This window comes from Morone saxatilis, unplaced genomic scaffold (genome assembly GCF_004916995.1).
Source record: "Morone saxatilis isolate NCDOM2014 unplaced genomic scaffold, NCSU_SB_2.0 Contig23, whole genome shotgun sequence".
Classification (NCBI taxonomy): domain Eukaryota; kingdom Metazoa; phylum Chordata; class Actinopteri; family Moronidae; genus Morone; species Morone saxatilis.
The window spans coordinates 16,869,324-16,887,052 of NW_023339796.1; the positions used below are offsets into that span (position 1 = coordinate 16,869,324).

Sequence of the window (17,729 nt, forward strand, 5' to 3'; positions counted from 1 at the left end):
TTCAGTGAAGTCACAATTACTAGCTGTAGTTCTCTTTCTTTTCCTACCACTGGTCCAACCTGCTTGAATGTTTGTTTAGCAAAGCCTCAATAAAGCTCACCGGTGAGATTGAAAGGTTATTCTATACATTCACAAACAACCTGAAAACACAGTTTGTGTGGTTTACATTAGATATAAATGGAAGTGAAATAGTGATAAAAACTGTCATGTTATATGTGCTTGCTTATATTGTGCCATAATTAAACACAAAGGGAATTTAAAACACAAAAGCAATGAGTGACACTTAATAATTTGTTAGAAAAGGTATGATCACATGCACATATTTTTAAAAAAAAAGCCTGCTCATCATATTCAGAGATTAACTTCAAAATATACTATGCAGAGAGGAGCTGATGTTAACATAAAGTTAACATAACATAATAATAGGTTATAGATTAGATTATGCTAACACTTTACATAAGACACACAGGATATTGAATAATTTCTAAGGAACTAGTAAAAACACACACAAAAATAGTAAAAAATACGAGGTCGTCATAATTAGCAATTAGCAATGCTGATTTGTGCCATGTAGCAGCTGATTTGAAGTTAGTCATGAGTGAGTCATTAAGAACATGTTCCACACAGGCCCAGTAACATAGTACACTATATATGAGTCTGTTCTCCATTATCTCGTCATTATCATAGATGATTGACTACGTACAGTAGTTCTTGGGTCAGGGTTATTCAGGAACGTCCTGTTAGTTTTTCATTAAATAGCAGTTTGTTCCTGATTTGTTGACTCTTTCATTGGTAAGTACTCAGGATTTTGCTACCCAGAATAAAAATATAGCTGCAATGGCGAGACAGGAAGTGGTGGGAACACAGATGAGTGCAAGTGAACCTTTTGGAGAGTTCAGGACTTTACACACACACACACACACACACACACTTTCTATAACCTGTATGCCTCACATTAAAAATACGCTTCATAGCAGTGTATGTAATACAGGACACACACTCACACTCTGTGAGATCACAATAAATCATCAGTACTGCAGAATTTCCCAGGCCAATCAAATATTCTACTTAAGGATATAAATAAAGTATAGACATATATATTCCAGCATAGACATTAGTGTTTCACTCATAAGTGTTCTTGATCAGTTTTAAACAGATGAAGCTACAGTTTAATCAGCATTTCAACTTTAACTGGCTGCTGAAGTGCAGCTATTTAGAGCGGGCAAAACGTGAAATAAAACACTTATGACAGACTCAAACATGTGGTTAAGAAATGTTAAAGAAAAAAACACTAAAAGGGGGATATTGTATTTCGAATTAGTAGAAGATAAGATGACTGACTTTTCTCAACTCTTCGTGGCACCTCAGGCAGGTCTACAGCGACAACATGCTCTCATATTCCCCACGGTATTTTTAACTCGGTCAGCTGACCTTGCACTTGGACCCATCCACCGCGCGGGGAGATTAAAGTCACCACGAAACAAACTAATTCATGAATAAAATCTCACTAATACCACAGACATATTTAAGTAACAGTCGTAACCGAGCCGCCACGCGTTACACCGCACAAGACGGGCGGCGCGGGGCTGAAATAATGCCTGTGGCGGTGAGCGGCTCCCCCGCCCCGCAGATAATGGTACAGCCCGGTGTTGAAATTCCGAGAATTGAGCTGCTGTGTTTCTTAGAACTGGATTCTCAGAACTGGTGATGCACAGAGTTTCGAGGAAACTTTTACAAGGTGACTTTTTTTCCTTCCTATTTTCTCAGCATTAGGTCAGAAGTGTAGTGAAGTAGCAGATGCTCGTGTGGCCGCCTCGGCTGCTCATGGGCTGTGTTGTTGTCGTTTTTTACCCATTATTACGTGATTCCTTGAGCTAGAAGTGAACTAATGTTAACAGATTTGGAGCAATGTTTGAGTAGATATTGACAGCTGCATTGTCTTTGACTGGTTTTTGAGACGGAAGTGCGACTTTAGGCTGTGTGGGGATTACATTTCATAAGTAGGCTTTAATGTCGGCTGTAAGACTGAAACAACCTGCAGTTTGGCGACGTTAACCTTTTAGCCAAGACAGCTGTTTTTACTTACATTCTTATTTGTTTAACTTTTTATGCTTATATATGACAGGCGTGTAAAAGTGGCTCAACAGGCTCGGCCGGTCTGCTTCAGACAGCTCTAATTTTCTCTTTGCGCATTACTTTTTTTTTTTTTTCTCGACACACACACTTAACATTTTCACTTCACTAAATGTCTCCAGCGCAGAGCCGACAGCTTCTCGCCATTAGTTTCTAACCGGGGAAACACTTAAAGACAAACAAACTCCAGACATGACAGCTTTAACACTTTTATCTGAACTTGAACGGATTTGTGCTGGCCTGCTCGGTGGCTCACAGCCGAAGTTCCGCAGCAAACAAGCTAAACCACTCCTTGAAATCACGTCCTACATAATAAATCGTGCTGTCTCCGTCTTGATATTTTGCGGTTTACAAAATAACTTGAGAGATTTGTTGGCTTAGCGGGAGGGGAGTACATGTTAATGGGTTAAATAAGATGAGTTCTACTTATGTCGGGGGAACAGGAAACCTCTCTGTGTACTGGCAACCTAATCTGAGCAGCCAGGACGGAATGTGCTCAACGTCAAACACGTTTACAACCTACAGGCTGCCAGGAGCTGTGTGTGTGTGTGTGTGTGCTCCGCTGTCAGCCTGCACACACACACACACACTGCACTGATTACACTGTTATACTCTCGTTTTATCGTTTAATGTCTGTGCTTCACATGGGCCACAGAAATAACGAGACAGTTCTCAGTAATAACATGTCGATTGTGTAATAACGCCGCCATTAAGGTCCCATAAGAAGTAAGGCAAGGACCAAAACAGGTTTAGTCAGTCCACCTTTTACTTTTCGCTCTGCAATGCCGCCGCCTCTTGATAAAACACAGGCAGGACACTTGTCAGGTTCAAAAGCTTGTTTTGATTATAAGGCCTGGAGACAGGTGGCTTGTATTAGCTGAGCCGGACGGAGGTGATGAAATATCATTTATTATTGATTATCATGCATAATAAGAGTCTTCATTTGTCTATAATTTATTGCATTTTACTTCATTTTGGTTTGTAGTTTGATTTTGCTTTTGCAAAGTTAAAGTCCAAATGAGCTGCAAAATAAAATGTATCTCTAATATCACTTTTTATTGTAAATATATGTTATTATTAAGTAGTAAATTAATGCAACTTTTAACTTGAAAATATGGTTGATATTGATGTCTCTTATGTGCCTTTAGAGTCACTCATTATGAATACACTATTTATTATTTGTGCCTTTGCTCAGATTCGGACAGCATGGCCACAACTGCAGATGGCTGCATTCAATTCACACGCCACGCAGGTGACGTCCTGCTCAACTTCAACCGCCTTCGCAGCAGGAACATCCTGACTGATGTCACCATACAGGTGGACGGACTGCATTTTCATGCTCACAAGGCCATCTTGGTGGCCTGCAGGTACGCACCATCATGAGATGTGACACAGTAGCTGTACCTAATGAAGGGGTGCTATTTCTAGACCATATTTAATATTTCTTAGTTCAGTGATTCACCGTCCCTGACGCAGCCACACCATATAATTTCACCAAATAAATTAATTTTCTGTATTTAATGACTCTCATCTGTGCACATGCTCAACACTGTCTCCCCCTCTCTCTCTTATTCTCTTACAGCGGCTTCTTTTATTCTGTGTTCATGAACCCTGAGAACTCAAACCTTAGTGCCATCAGCTTAGACCCCAAAGTGGACCCCAAGGGTTTTTCCATCCTGCTGGACTTTATGTACACATCCTGTCTGAACCTTAAGGACAGTCTGGTCCTGGCCACCATGAACACAGCCATCTACCTGCAGATGGAACATGTGGCCGACACCTGCCATAGATTCATCAAGTCCAGGTAAAGGAAAATAGAAAATAATGACAAGAAGCACTCTAATGTTTAAAGAGATCTGAGTCACTAACTTATTGAATATGTTTCTGCAGGCATCAGTCTGTTAATGTTGAAGAGGTACAGATCAACTCATTACATCTGGCTAAGGAGATCCCTGCTTTGAAGCTTGTCGATAAAAAAGAGCCAGACTTTCAAAACAACCACACATCGACCTCACCCCCTCTCCAGGACTGCAAGGGCTACATCCCCAATATTTTCAGGGGGATTAACACCTCTGGCTCCTATCACGTCTATGGAGACCTCCATGCCCCTGCCGGGAAGCTAGAAGCCTCCCATGTGGTCAGCGACCTTCCCAAAGGGGGCACTTTGTCCCAGAAAAGATGCTCACAGGTACCCAGCACCAACATGGCTCACAATGAGTCCATTACCATCATCTCCCACGCTGTTCCATCCCACCCCAGTTTCCCCACCACTATCATCCGACCGGCAGGAGCCAACGGGAGCCTTCAAAAGCCCGATACTCCAATGGAGGAAGACAGCATTCAACATCCACAGACCAGCTGCCTAAGATTGTCTCCAGGTTTTATCAAAGGTGTGATTTGTAGCCCTCAGAGCCCCCTCAGATCTGACTGCCAACCAAACTCGCCCACTGAGTCTAACAGCAGCAGAAACGCCACACTGAGCCTCAAACAGCCCTCAGACTGTCCCAAAGACGCCAAGGCCCGCAACTGGAAGAAATACAAGTTGATCGTTATGAACCAAGCTCCCGATGAGAATGAAAAGGAGGCTCAGGGAGGCAGCGCTGAAGCTTCGGCCATGTCCCCTACCCCGAGCCCCTGCAGGAGTGGTGCAGTGGGTAGACACTGTGAGGTCCAGGCAGAAGAGGGAGCCAGCGAGCACAGAGAAGAAATTCTGATGTCGCAGAATATGGACAGCTGCAGCAGCAGCAGCACCTGTAGCAGCATCAGGTAAACCTTCAGCTCACTTTGAGAACAATGATAGAAAAGAAGAACTAAACTTTATATTAACTCGCTGGTCGTGTTTCTTTGTGCAGCAACCGCAGATGCTCCTCCTGTGGCTGCGACAGCCCCCGGTGCATGGAAGTGGGTCACCTTTCTCCTTTCTCATACAGCAGAGATGACACCACCAAACTACACTCAGAGTACTCCTCCTCCAGCTGTGGTAGGTGGACTCACACAAGTGCCATACTATTATTTTGTATATAAATTAAAACCAGTGATTTGGCAGGATTATTTTAAACAAAATAATTTTAATTCGCTTCGCTTTTATTGCTTCTTTCTACAGAAAACAACACCTACTTCTGCAACGGATGTGACTCCAAGTTCATAGAGGAAGACTCCCTAAAAGACCACATGGTCCAGGTCCACAGTGACAAGCCATACAAGTGCGACTGCTGCCAGGCTGCCTTCCGCTACAAGGGCAACCTGGCCAGCCACAAGACCGTTCACACCGGTAAGATTAAGCATTCCTATAAGTGGCATCAAATTAACTTAATGGATGTGACTGTGTCATTAATTGCACAACCTGCTGCTCTTAAGGTTCAAAGCCCTACCGCTGCAACATCTGTGGTGCCCAGTTCAACCGACCAGCCAACCTCAAGACCCACACCCGGATCCACTCTGGAGAAAAGCCATACAAGTGTGAGACATGCGGCTCCAGATTTGTCCAGGTGAGAAAAAAAAAATCATAGCCACATCTTCAGGAGAGCGTTGCAGCCTTTAAGTGTATGTGTTTTAATACATCATATCATTGTCCTGCAGGTGGCCCATCTTCGTGCCCATGTATTAATTCACACAGGAGAGAAGCCGTACCCTTGTGAGATCTGTGGAACGCACTTCCGCCACCTTCAGACGCTCAAGAGCCACATGCGTATTCATACCGGAGAGAAGCCTTATCATGTAAGCTTCCTAGTCAGTCCTACCTCCTTATCCACTGTGTCTGCTGGCTAAAAAGAGAGTAATCCCTTCTCCTTCATGATCAGTGGGCCTATCAATAGTTTTAAGTCCTGAGTAGTAATCCTGGAGCGGCTATGACGTATAGCTGTGGACTGAGCTGGTGCGTCACACTGTCCATTTGAAAAGTGATTCTAAATAATTTTTCCTTTTCCTCAGTGTGAAAAATGTGACCTCCACTTCAGACACAAGAGTCAGCTGAGGCTTCACCTGCGACAGAAGCACGGCGCAGTCACTAACACCAAGGCTCAGTATCACAGGACGCCCAGCAACATCAGCACAGGGCTGGTGAGCTCCTGCTGAGCCTGTCTGCGGTCCCGTCTGTCGGTTTTGTTTTCCTTTTGCATCGGCTGCCATGTTGTCAAAAAGATTTAAATTTTTTACTGAAACATAAATACTATATATGTATATAGATATACATATATATATATATAATTTATGCCCTTTATGCATTTGTATATGATGCATATTACTTAATGTAAGCTCTTTGGTATTTCAAAGGTTGTAGAAGTTTATGCTTTTGTTATGAATGAATGTCTAACAACAGAATGTACATTTTGAATGTGAATTTGAGCTGGTATTTCTCTGTTTTGCAAATCACTTAACAGAATGTTAGAATTGAAGGACAGTCCTCTTTCTCATTTGGATCGAGACTCACTGTTACAGTTATGCTTTAGATATTGGTTTGAATTTGCCCAGTAATGTGGTCACAGTATATGCAGTTATTTTTCATTAGGTTGTTTTTTTGTAAATAAGATAATATATTTTCAGATTGCCATCTGCTGGCAGAGTACAAATATATTTACGTTAAGTTTGTTTTTCTTACGTGCAGTGAGCCTCACTGACTGTCAGTAATACAAGGGCTTGTTATTTTGCTATTTCATAGTTTGCGGTACGTATTGTGATATGTACAGATTGTTATTCATTTAATAATTGGTATGAACATATTTTCTTTTTTGCAATCATTTGTAGGCTCTTGTTGGTATTTTGCACATACTCATGCTGTAATTCATATATTTTCATACTTTTCACTCAAATAGATCTACTTAAAATGTTCTTGACATGTTGAAATTGTTCATTCGACCTATATTCTTATTTATATTCTAACTTTCCTTTGCTGTATTGTATTACATGTTGGTGCTGATCCATTTTCCCCAGCGGGATCATTCAAGATTGATGGTATTGTTTCTAACCTTATGTATTATAGTGCACTCGTATGAACCAGTATATTCATAGTGCCTTACATTCACACTTTTATATTGGCGACCTTTGCAGACTATGAATACATTATAAGTTTGACAAAACAAAAGCCCGATAGTTAAAAGCGCTTTTGTGATGCACATCACATTTGGTACGTTTCTCTATTGTCATGTGTATGCACGTCAGGTACTGTTTGTTTTGGAAGCTGATAATCTGTTATGTGTAGCTCTTAAAATGCAGATACACCAGGCCTCAAGCTAAAAAATGCTCAGGAATATTAGTAATATGTAAGCAAATGTCTTTGTAACTGCAGATTACATATATATTACATGAAAATAAAATGTACATTATGCAACACTTGTGTTAATTGATTTGAAGTGATATGGTTCTGCAGGTATATGTGAAGAATACATGCTAAACCTTCTCTTTGGCTCTCCCTGGTGTCTGACTTGAGGTAAACATTTTAAGGAGCACAGATGGTTTAGTTAGGCCATTAAATAGCCTCTATTTGTATGTACGGAAAATAATTTTCAAGTGGACAAAAAAGGACTTATTCATCAATAATTACATGAAAAAAAATTTAAATTGAAAGAAAAACTTCAGATGAACTAATCATATAATCTATATAATAATATGTGTTGCTGAAATATACTGTATAATTTAAAAAATAATTTAAAAAGTGAGACTGTAAAACTATAACAATAAAATGTAGGATGTGTAGAAATACATATATCTATATATATTTTAGCACTTATTTACCGGAGTCAAAATATTTACTACATCACTCATTATTTATTTATTGATGAATGAGACATTTTTCATCTCGCATGTAATATCCAGCTTGAAGTGAATTGGGAAAAAAAGAAAGAAATCGGATAAAATCTTGACTAAACTTGCTAAAATTACACAGTGATATCCAGCACCCCCTGCTGACTGATTAGGTTGAAAGCCACCAAGTGCCACCACTAGTCAAATATACAAATAACAACAAACAATAAAGCACATGCAGTATAAATAGTAAACCCTGACATAGTTCCGAATTTTAGATTAACTGAACAAAACAAAGGGGAAAAAGTAATTGTTTTTACTGTTCAGTTTTATCTTTCCTCCTTCAAGTGGGTACAGATACAGTACAAATTTAACAAAAGGTTCAGTTTTATCTTATGTTTAGACTAGTTTCAAATGTCATAGCCGTGATGAATCACAACAAGGTGTTCTGCTACAGAGTCAGTCAATATTCATCGAAGAATGAGCCATCTTTCACTGAAACACACTTTATAATACTACATGGCACAAAGGCAACAGGTCATGCCCATGTAATGCTGTCCATTAAACATGAGACAGATATTTTATGCACTTTATTTGGACGCTATTGGCTGTTCAGTGTTAAGTCTGCCGTCATTACGTCAAACAACTATTTGGTCTGAAGCATTATGGCTGCTTCCAATGACATGATACTCTGAAGACATTAGTGATATATACCATTTTTCGAGAGATTTCTAGTAACTAGAAGTGTATTTGATTGACAACAAAGTGCTCCTTTAAGCAAATGATATATTTTGTTCCTATGCAACTCAAACTACGATGAAAGACAGTGCAGACAAACTGTAGCTGCTAAGCATTTCTACCTCACTCATTCATACCAATACATATAGTACTCTCACTCACAACCAGTGCAGAATTTACAAAAGAGATGGAAAATTAACAAAAAACAGTAACCGAAAGTAAAAAGTCATATGAATGGACATATAAACTTATTATAGTGTACTTGCAGTTGATACAAAGAAAACTACTAAAAGGTAAATGAATGTTGTTGGCAGCAGGAGAAACTCAACCCTCTTTGTCTAGGACGGCTTTCACATCAGCAAATACCTGAAAGAGAAAAACTGTATTTTAGTAACCTGAGTGCTGCACATATTTATAACTCAGGTCACAAGTAAAATACATAGAACACATACAACATTTAAACGTGTAATTTTGGGCATCTTCCTTATTAGTTATGATAACATTTTACTCATCAACATCATTACAGAGACTTGAGGATGAGGTGACACATGAAGTGACAACAGCTTTATGACGGGGCAAAAACAACAGTCACGTCATCAGACAGGTTTTAATATAATTCCCATTTGAAGGATATTATCTGAAGCAGGGCTCCAACTAAAGATTATTTACATGATTGATTACTTTTTTATTAATCAATTAATCATTACATTTCATACATACATCTCAGAAAAAGTTTAAAATGTGAATCACAATTTTCCCAGTGCTCTAGGTGACGTCTACAGATTCAGTCTTTTATTCAATTACCGGACAAAAAAGACATTAAACAATGAATGTTCTGCATTTGATACAGGAAGTGTTTAGTACATTATCAAAATAGTTTCGGATTCATTTTGTAGTATAGAAAGTTAATGTTTTCTGCTAAAACCCCGGAAATTTTCTCTTCTCTCTACACAAACGAGGCATCTCTGCATCACCATGCATTATGTCCAGTTGTCTATAGGCCGCTGACAGAGAAAAGCAGGCGCCCTTACATAAGAATGTTGTATCAGAGACATAAATATTTTTTGAGTATTAACCCAGATCGCTCTGAATTAATGGCGAGTAAAGTGTTAAAACCGAAAGGGGTGAAAAACTCAAAACACAGAGAACCAAACTGTTATGACTGTCAATCATCTGTTGCCCAATAATGGCGCTGCAACATCTCAGCCTTACAGTCTGGGACGTCACCTTTGTTTCTGAAGTGATGTTTATAAAACTAGGATTACTACCTCCTATCATTTCTGTCTTTAGGTGGAGCCAGTGAATCCAAAGTTAAGTTTTTATGTTGGGTTGAGTTTGAGTTTGAGTATCCTGTGGCCACTCTGGCTTTAACATCCATGGGTAGAGTTCATGAATGCTTACTTACCTCATCCACAGAACGAGAGGCATCTATAGTCCGCACCTTTCCAAGTTTCTCATACAGTTCAATGATTGGTCGTGTAGACTGCAGGTAGGTTTGGATTCTGCATCACAGAAAAACATGCATGGTTATTGGGGTCAGATGACACAGGGGACTCAAATGAGGCACAAATTAGGTCAAAAACACACGTGCAGGTATCCAACAGTCGGCTAAATGGGTCAGACAAATCTATACTGATCAGACATGTTTGTTACAGACAGAAGAAAATCAGTACATAAAATCAATTAATGGTAAAAGACAGCAGTATGCCTTCACAGTAACTGCACTCAAAGTATTTTGTCTGTGTTTCAGGACTGTACCTTTTCTCCAAGCTTTCTCTGTTGTCATCTGAGCGTCCACTGCTCTTCCCTCGTTCTAGACATCTGTTGATGCAAACCTGTGGATAAAAAAGACAGAGGTCATGTGCTCATTGTAAAATCAGCTCAGTTCTCTGCATGCTTCTAAAAACAGCTGAAGGGGTTTTAGTTTTCTAGTTTCCATGACGTACCTCATTGCCGCAGTCAAAGAAAAGCACAAATTTGACATCTGCTTTGCCATCCATGACAGTGTTCCACCCCTGAAGGTTGTCCTCGTTACGGGGGAAACCGTCTATAAGGAAACGGAACTTTTTCTCATCTTTCTCCATTGTCTCCAACATTGCCTTATAAGACGAAAACAACAACAAACCTTTTACTCCTAATGCAAATTCACAGAAGCAGCTGTTTATTCAAAGGACAAATCGGAACCTGATGCCAGAGCGGCCAATTACAGTTACCGGTATCAAGGTGCTGACAAACTTAAGTAAGAAAACTGAACAGTCTGACAGTGCAAATGTGATTTTACTGGTATTTTAAAACACACTATAAACATTAAAACATTAACAACCATCCATGTCAGACATGGTCTTGGATTACAACCAATAAAATCTAAGCAAAAATATGTTTTTTTTTGGTTCTTCATGCATTGCTTATTCTTTCATGAATTATTATATGTAAAAAATAATGATAACACAAGTTATCAGAGCTTAAAGTGTCTTTAAATTATTTATTATGCCTGACCAACAGTCCAACAACCAAAATACTTTAATCTAAATGATATGAAACACAAAGAAACAGTAAATCCTCAAATTCAGAAGGCTAGGAGAAGCAATTACTTCTATATTTACTTCATAAATGACTGAAGAAATGCATCGTCACTATTTAATAACCAGTAAATTAAGTAATAGGCTAAGAGGAGTTGCCACCGGCATGACTAACCAACAGAGTAGATTCAAACTCAAAGCTTTTTTAGGGAAAATTTAAAATCAAAGTTTAAGTGTAATTTTCACTCTTTGCTTATTTTTATATTTTATACCTTGACAAAAGTGCAGTTGTGTAAACAAACAGGTCCTGACTGAAAGTGTCTGACTCCTGGAAGACTGATGAGGGTTTGCCTGTTAGTAGGCAAAAAAAAACCTGATTTACAGGCTGTATTTGGTGCATACCTTCTTGAGTAAGTTGATTGTGATGTTCACAGGGACAATTTTGCCCTCCTTGATGTAGTTGGCAATGAGTTGTCCGAACTCTGACCCCTCTCTAGCTCGCTCTTCTCTCAGCAAATCCCCAGCTGACAAATGGGTGTAGTTGTAGCTCTGAGAGACAAAAATGCACAAACAATTTTTAAGTTGATCTCATGTAAACAGTATCAGGAATCAATATCTGCTGAGGGGAAAGTGACAGTTGGTCAAAAAGCTTCTATTAACACTAAAACTCTGCATTTGAGAGGACTAAATTATTCTCACTCACAGGCCAGGAAGAAGTCAACCCCTTGTGCACGTAATGAAAGGAGCCTCTATGCATTGCTACCAATCAGGCTTAACCACTGTATTTGACGCATGGCAGCCAACACCCAGTAACATCCGTGAACAGGAGTAGTTAGAGTTAAGTCTCTCTTATAGAAGCTCTCCCTCAGTCAAACACACATCAAAGAATCCACACTGGCCCCCAGCAGAGCTGCAGCTTCAGCTTCATCAGCCTTCATCAGCTTGACTTTCAGACAAACATCAAAGCAGCTTCCTGGAGTAGAGTTCTGGCTTTTTCAAACTTTTTGGGTGGCTTGTTAGAAATAACTTTCTGTCAAACCCATACTGCTTCTTCGGTGTAGTGCACGATGTAGAAGACATGAATGAAGAGAGAATCTTTACCATTGGACTGTTTAACTCTGCTTAACATCAGCCGTGCTCTATAGTCCTACCAAGTTTACAGACTGATCTTTATCAATCTCTATTATTAATAACAACATAGCAGATGAGTAACAGCGGGCAACAGTATATATATCTGAGTGCATAATTGCATCAAACAGATTAGAGAAACTAAAAGGTGCCATGGTAAATGTTCCTCAGCCAATAAATGTCTCGTCACCATCTGTTTCTGTGTGTTCACAGTGATTGTGGAGTATCCAAGTGCACTTCAGACTACCACTGTCCATTATATAACTGCACACATGAGTCAATGATAAGGTTACAACATGCAGCAAATGTCAATAGGCTGTCTCCAGTTTGCTGTGTGTGAAGCTAATGAGCATTACATTTAGCCTGTTCGCTGAGGCGTTTTAGTACACAACAACATATTTATATATTTTATTCTTCTTTTGAGCTCAGAAGAATTAAAAATATTAAAATGGGACTTTGTGTCTCCTGTATATCAGCACAGAAACTGTATATCCTGTGTGGCTAACTAGCTAGCTGGCTAACAGACAGGTTCATTTTAGAGGACAACCGGAAGTCAATGTAATTTAGACATTGCCTCATAAAAACTGAGCTATTAAAACCCACAACCATCGTGAAATCCGCTCAATACTATCTCCATCACGACATGCTAAATCCTAACCATCAAAGTCAGTATTGTAGTCTCCATTGTCCTTTCTCTCTCCATCTCTCGTACCTCCACGATTTTGCAGCACTGGGTCCCTTTGCCGGCGCCAGGCCCGCCCAGCACGAACACAACCTGCGGATTCATCATCAGCGACACCCGGTACAACAAGCTCGGCACCCTCTGAGACACGGAACCGAACCAACGGCCGATCATAAACCAGCAGAAGCAGCTACAGGCGTGAACCGGCGGGGTGGGGACAGTAAGTAGCCGAGCTGACCGGTGAATGCGTGTCAGTACCGGAGGGAAGTCGATGGGGCAAACGACACCACTTCCGCTGTTGACTCCAGCGACCAATGGGGCTCCACGTAGGAGTGACGCAGGCACGAGGCCACGCCCACTTGCACTTGTTATTTTTTTTTTTCAACGCAGAGCTCGGGTGACGCCCCTCCCCTGCCTCTCCAGCATCAGCACCTCCAAAACCGAACAGGGCGACCCGCGGTTGGGGAAGGATGCTCTCCGGTCCGCGATGCTCACCAACGCGAGGAAACGCAGCGACGAGACGGATCACCGACAGACGCTCGAGCCGCTGGGTATAGTCCCTGTTTTCTGCACGTTTATGCTGCCTCGCTGCCTCCATTCATGATGCACCATTCATGCATCCCCAAGAATGGAAACACTCTGCGAGGAAAACATAAAAATAGCCCGTTATAGCCGTGTTGTCTCGCTTTTGTAAGACACATTCTCGCTCGTTTGATGAAGCCTCTTTTCATGTAGGTCAAGGTGATGAAGAGCCCGATTTTGTCTTTTGAGGGCGCCGCGCGAATGTAGGGCTAATACAGGAAAGCCAAGCAAACAAAAGGCATCCAGCCCCCCTGCTCTGACGCACCTGGCTGCCCTGTCGCCACTTGACATGACAGCGCAGAGCCGGGAGCAGAGCAGCAGGATCAAGGGGCACCGACGTGCAGCCGGACGTGTGGACTCGACAGGGACTAGAGGAGCCTCCGGACGCACGGCGGAGAAGCAGCAGCAGCCCAGGGGAGGCCGGATTGCAGTTTCTGGGGACGAGCGCCAAGGGCAGTGCGGCAGTCAGCAGGCAGACCGGGGGGAGGAGGCTGCGGAGATCTATGATACTTCCCCCCCAGGCCCCACTGCGCTCTCACCTCCACATCATCCTGATAATATGATGGTGGATGTTTTTATGTTTGATCAATGGTGACTGTGATACTCCCCATTCAGTTTCTCTCAATTTTTCATTCCCAACCAATCAGTGGTGATGGGCAATTAAAAGATTAGATCTGCTCTTCAGGCAAGGGTGGAACCCGGAGGGGACTGATGTGCATACTGGCCAGGTATCATTTGCTCCCTTCTTCTCTGGTTTTGCTCATTTTGCTTGTCGCCTGCACTATGGGCTGTATTCAGAGCATTGCATGCAAGCCCCGCATCAAACGGGAGAACATTGTGGTATATGAGGTGTCGGCCTCTATTGACCAGTGTCCCACCATCATTGAGGAGAACTCACCGATTGTGCTCCGTTACAAGACGCCTTACTTCAGGGCCTCAGCAGGGGTTGTGATGCCACCAGTGCCCCGTAATGAGACCTGGGTGGTTGGCTGGATCCAGGCTTGTACCCAGATGGAGTTCTACAACACCTATGGTGATATTGGCATGTAAGTGTATAAAAGACCCCATCACAACATGAACTTTTGCCACAGAATGAGTGTGAATCAGTGTGTGTGTGTGTTTAGTATGTTGTTTGGATGTGCACACTCACACACACTCAGGACATCTACACCACAAACCTGCACCTGCCACAGCAAAAAAAACAAAAAGCCGCTCAACCTCTCACTCTGTCCTCCGCTGTCCAACTGCCGCAGGTCCAGCTGGGAGTTACCAGAGCTGCGAGAGGGTCGGGTCAAGGCCATCAGTGACTCCGATGGCGTCAGCTACCCCTGGTATGGCAACACCACAGAGACAGTCACCCTGACTGGACCCACATCCAAACCGTCCCGTCTGACGGTCAGCATGAACGACAACTTCTACCCCAGCGTGACCTGGGCTGTGCCCATCAGCAACAGCAACACGCCGATGCTGACACACATCACCAGGGACCAGAGCTTCATCACCTGGCTGGTGGCCATGAACTCTGTCACCAAGGTAGGACAAAAACGGACAGAGCAGCCTTACACTCAAGATGAGACAACTCACATCTTAACAAATCACTATGTTATTGTCTTTTGCACCAGCATGTCACAGATATGTTTTCTCCAGTTTAAATGAAGAACACTGGCTATACATCAAACTGCTCCTGCACTACATACACAGACAGACTGTGATGTAATCATCTCCCCCTGCACTTTCCCTTTCTGGTGTAAAGTTACAAAGCACCTCATCATTGCCTTCTCCTGAATAAAGCCCCTGCAATGGCCTGTCAGGAGTCAGTACAGTATTCATGTATTGTCTTTGTGGAAGAGTTATATTCTCTCAGGCTATTATATAGAAAATTGGCAGGCCCGTTTGCTTCATTGTTGGTTTGTAGTTTGAGAGCCGCATCCAAACTTTCTTCAGTTTATATTCAGCAAAGTGTAAGTGATACACCATTTATTAGGCTACACTTTAACCACACATCTATCAGCAGTAGAGGATGTAACACACAATCAACTTAAGCTTTAACAAAACACTCTTCATGTACTTAATAAATAGACTGCGTCCTGCATACACATATAAAAAGCATCGACCATATTAACTATAATTATGCTGCTCTCCTCCTCCAGGAGCGTATCGTGTTGCAGACGGTGCGGTGGCGGATGCGGGTGGACATTGCCGTGGACCCAGACATGCCCCTGGGCTCTCGGGCCTCGTTGGTGGGTCGCCCCTACCAGGAGCAGCCGCACATCCTCAACTACCAGGAGCCCATTCCTCCCAACGCGTTGGGGAGGCCGAATGCCAATGACGCCCAAGTGCTAATGTGGAGGCCACGGAGAGGGGCACCACTAGTGGTCATACCGCCAAAATAAGAGGGTCGACTGATTGCATAGACAAGTAAAATTGATCCCTCTTGCATAAAAGTGGGTGTGAAGGTGTCATAAAGCCTATCAGAGAAGAGAGAAATTATGGTTTGCCTGCGCTCAGGATGCCAGTGGCTCATTATCCTTGAAAGATTTAAGTGGACCATTACATCAAGCCAGAGTGCACATCTTGGATATGACACACTACGATATCAAAATGGAAGTCTACAACAAACTAGTGTGAAGGGCCCCACTTGCATCAAGGCTTATTTGGCCCCCGCCAAAGTTTTGGACTGCATTAAAGAGTTCTGCCTGCTTTTTAGCGAAGAAGGAACGCTGTTTTTTTAGACGTATCACAGAGGTATTAGACCACAACGAGAACTGCATCCTGCATCCTTATGTAGATCTTATTGCATGAGAGAGTGAGAAAGACACAAAAACTGTCCTTCAGAAGTTTAAGAATAGCATTTGTTTTGTATAACTTGATACCTGAAGACATTTTGATTGAAAAGTCAGCCCCAAAAAAACCCTGCGGGCTGGTTAAACCTCGTCAGTGCCAACAAAGGCCTTTTTCAGCACACTCAGTACCAGAGTTAAAGGATGTATTCAGAAGATTTAAAGAGACAAAGTATTATATGAATCTTTTTAGTTTAAGATTAACTCATGCATCAGTCAGATTGTATTAAGAGCACCCACCTTGCATAAAAGTCTGGAAGAAAAACAAATACGCTGTAGTTTTCTCTGGAGTTTTGCTAATACACCAACATATTTTCAACTCACTCGCCTCCGCAGTGCAGCTGATATTGTATTCAGTTGGGTGACAAACTATCAGAGAGATGAGCTGGACCTGTTAGCAAATTAAATAAATAATGTCAGCTATGCTTTTAATAAGTGCAGTGTAAATGACTTGGAACAGTGCCATACAACAAATTTAAAACAAGAAGGTGATAGCAGTCCAGGTCACATTGATCATAGCTGGAATGAGGCCCAAGTGTACTCAGGCCTAAAGTAGACTTGATGTGGTACTAATCAGACCATGTTGCACTACCAAGTTACATAAATCTTCCTACAATCAGGGAATCCAAATGTACTCTGACAGCTTCCTTGGTGTGGAATTAAACCAGACTGCATTTTGAAAGGGATTTATTTGAATTAGTGCCATTTTTATTGCTGGTTGTATGAAGTCATATCACAGTTTCCCCGCATATCATTAATGTTTGTTATTTTGCAGTAGTGTTTCTTCAGATAATCACAGACAAAGGCCTTCTTGTGTCACGGCTATGGTCTGTCCAGTGGCTCGTACTGGGCCCAGTCCAAGTCCCTGCCTGCCACTCCACGCACAAGTCACATGACTCATCCTCCATCTGTGCTTCTCTCCAGGTTCACGCCTCACCTTCCCATCTGCCTGCTCATTTTATCCCCTGTGTCTGTCCACCTCATCATACACACACTATCTCCATCCAAATATTCTCATTTGCTCTGAAATCCACAACTATGCAAAGATTATCTGTGACTGTGCAAACAAAAAACAGAGGGAGAAAAAAATGGTAAAATAGAAAAGATGTATTGTTTTTGTTCATCTGCCTCAATTCTGTTTTTATTTGTCAGGGATATTGTTGAATAAAAATGGCTGTTACTACCATGTAAAATAATCAAAGAGGTTAAAATAGGTTATATTAATTGAGTGTGTCTACATTTGTCGCGGCACCGCAGCTCATTCAGCCATCTGTTGCTATAGAGACTGGTTTGGTGTTTCTGAGTGCACTGCAACTGGAACAAAAAAAAAAACAGTTCAAAATATTCATGGGTGTGCCTAGCTCTGTG

At 41.8% G+C, this 17,729-nt stretch overlaps 3 protein-coding genes across 5 annotated transcripts; 2 read left to right on the top strand and 1 right to left on the bottom strand.

The window, feature by feature from the left end:
• Positions 1 to 1,531: 1,531 nt before the first annotated feature.
• On the top strand, positions 1,532 to 7,461 carry bcl6ab (BCL6A transcription repressor b). 2 transcript variants are annotated; one of them, XM_035670258.1, is made up of 9 exons: positions 1,532 to 1,738; positions 3,329 to 3,500; positions 3,716 to 3,937; positions 4,024 to 4,899; positions 4,986 to 5,113; positions 5,237 to 5,404; positions 5,491 to 5,621; positions 5,713 to 5,850; positions 6,064 to 7,461. In XM_035670258.1, exons 1-9 carry the CDS (start codon positions 1,708 to 1,710, stop codon positions 6,205 to 6,207), a joined length of 2,010 nt encoding a protein of 669 aa, XP_035526151.1. In that variant the 5' UTR covers positions 1,532 to 1,707; the 3' UTR covers positions 6,208 to 7,461. The 2 variants fall into 2 exon arrangements, with proteins under 2 accessions (XP_035526151.1, XP_035526152.1); XM_035670259.1 differs by lacking the exon at positions 1,532 to 1,738 and adding an exon at positions 2,720 to 3,025.
• A 415-nt stretch (positions 7,462 to 7,876) lies between these two features.
• On the bottom strand, positions 7,877 to 13,241 carry cmpk (cytidylate kinase). Of its 2 annotated transcripts, none has more exons than XM_035670260.1 (6): positions 12,916 to 13,241; positions 11,532 to 11,678; positions 10,557 to 10,709; positions 10,369 to 10,445; positions 10,016 to 10,112; positions 7,877 to 8,976 (listed from the first exon to the last, which is right to left on the bottom strand). In XM_035670260.1, exons 1-6 carry the CDS (start codon positions 13,111 to 13,113, stop codon positions 8,935 to 8,937), a joined length of 714 nt encoding a protein of 237 aa, XP_035526153.1. In that variant the 5' UTR covers positions 13,114 to 13,241; the 3' UTR covers positions 7,877 to 8,934. The 2 variants fall into 2 exon arrangements, with proteins under 2 accessions (XP_035526153.1, XP_035526154.1); XM_035670261.1 differs by having other exon boundaries at positions 12,970 to 13,239.
• A 126-nt stretch (positions 13,242 to 13,367) lies between these two features.
• fam78ba (family with sequence similarity 78 member Ba) lies at positions 13,368 to 17,590 on the top strand. Its single transcript, XM_035670031.1, has 3 exons — positions 13,368 to 14,567; positions 14,775 to 15,054; positions 15,672 to 17,590. The coding sequence occupies exons 1-3, from the start codon at positions 14,233 to 14,235 to the stop codon at positions 15,912 to 15,914; spliced, it is 858 nt and encodes a 285-aa protein (XP_035525924.1). The 5' UTR covers positions 13,368 to 14,232; the 3' UTR covers positions 15,915 to 17,590.
• Positions 17,591 to 17,729: the final 139 nt, after the last annotated feature.

Coding starts and splice junctions, on each gene's coding strand:
- bcl6ab (XM_035670258.1), top strand. CDS start 1,708: ATGCACAGAGTTTCGAGGAAACTTTTACAAG. Junction 3,938..4,023: donor CATAGATTCATCAAGTCCAG/GTAAAGGAAAAT, acceptor ATGTTTCTGCAG/GCATCAGTCTGTTAATGTTG. Junction 5,114..5,236: donor GTACTCCTCCTCCAGCTGTG/GTAGGTGGACTC, acceptor TTCTTTCTACAG/AAAACAACACCTACTTCTGC.
- fam78ba (XM_035670031.1), top strand. CDS start 14,233: ATGTGCATACTGGCCAGGTATCATTTGCTCCCTTCTTCTCTGGTTTTG. Junction 14,568..14,774: donor ACCTATGGTGATATTGGCAT/GTAAGTGTATAA, acceptor CAACTGCCGCAG/GTCCAGCTGGGAGTTACCAG. Junction 15,055..15,671: donor CCATGAACTCTGTCACCAAG/GTAGGACAAAAA, acceptor CTCCTCCTCCAG/GAGCGTATCGTGTTGCAGAC.
- cmpk (XM_035670260.1), bottom strand. CDS start 13,113: ATGATCGGCCGTTGGTTCGGTTCCGTGTCTCAGAGGGTGCCGAGCTTG. Junction 11,679..12,915: donor CTACAATACTGACTTTGATG/GTTAGGATTTAG, acceptor TTTGTCTCTCAG/AGCTACAACTACACCCATTT. Junction 8,977..10,015: donor CCTCTCGTTCTGTGGATGAG/GTAAGTAAGCAT, acceptor TTTCTCTTTCAG/GTATTTGCTGATGTGAAAGC.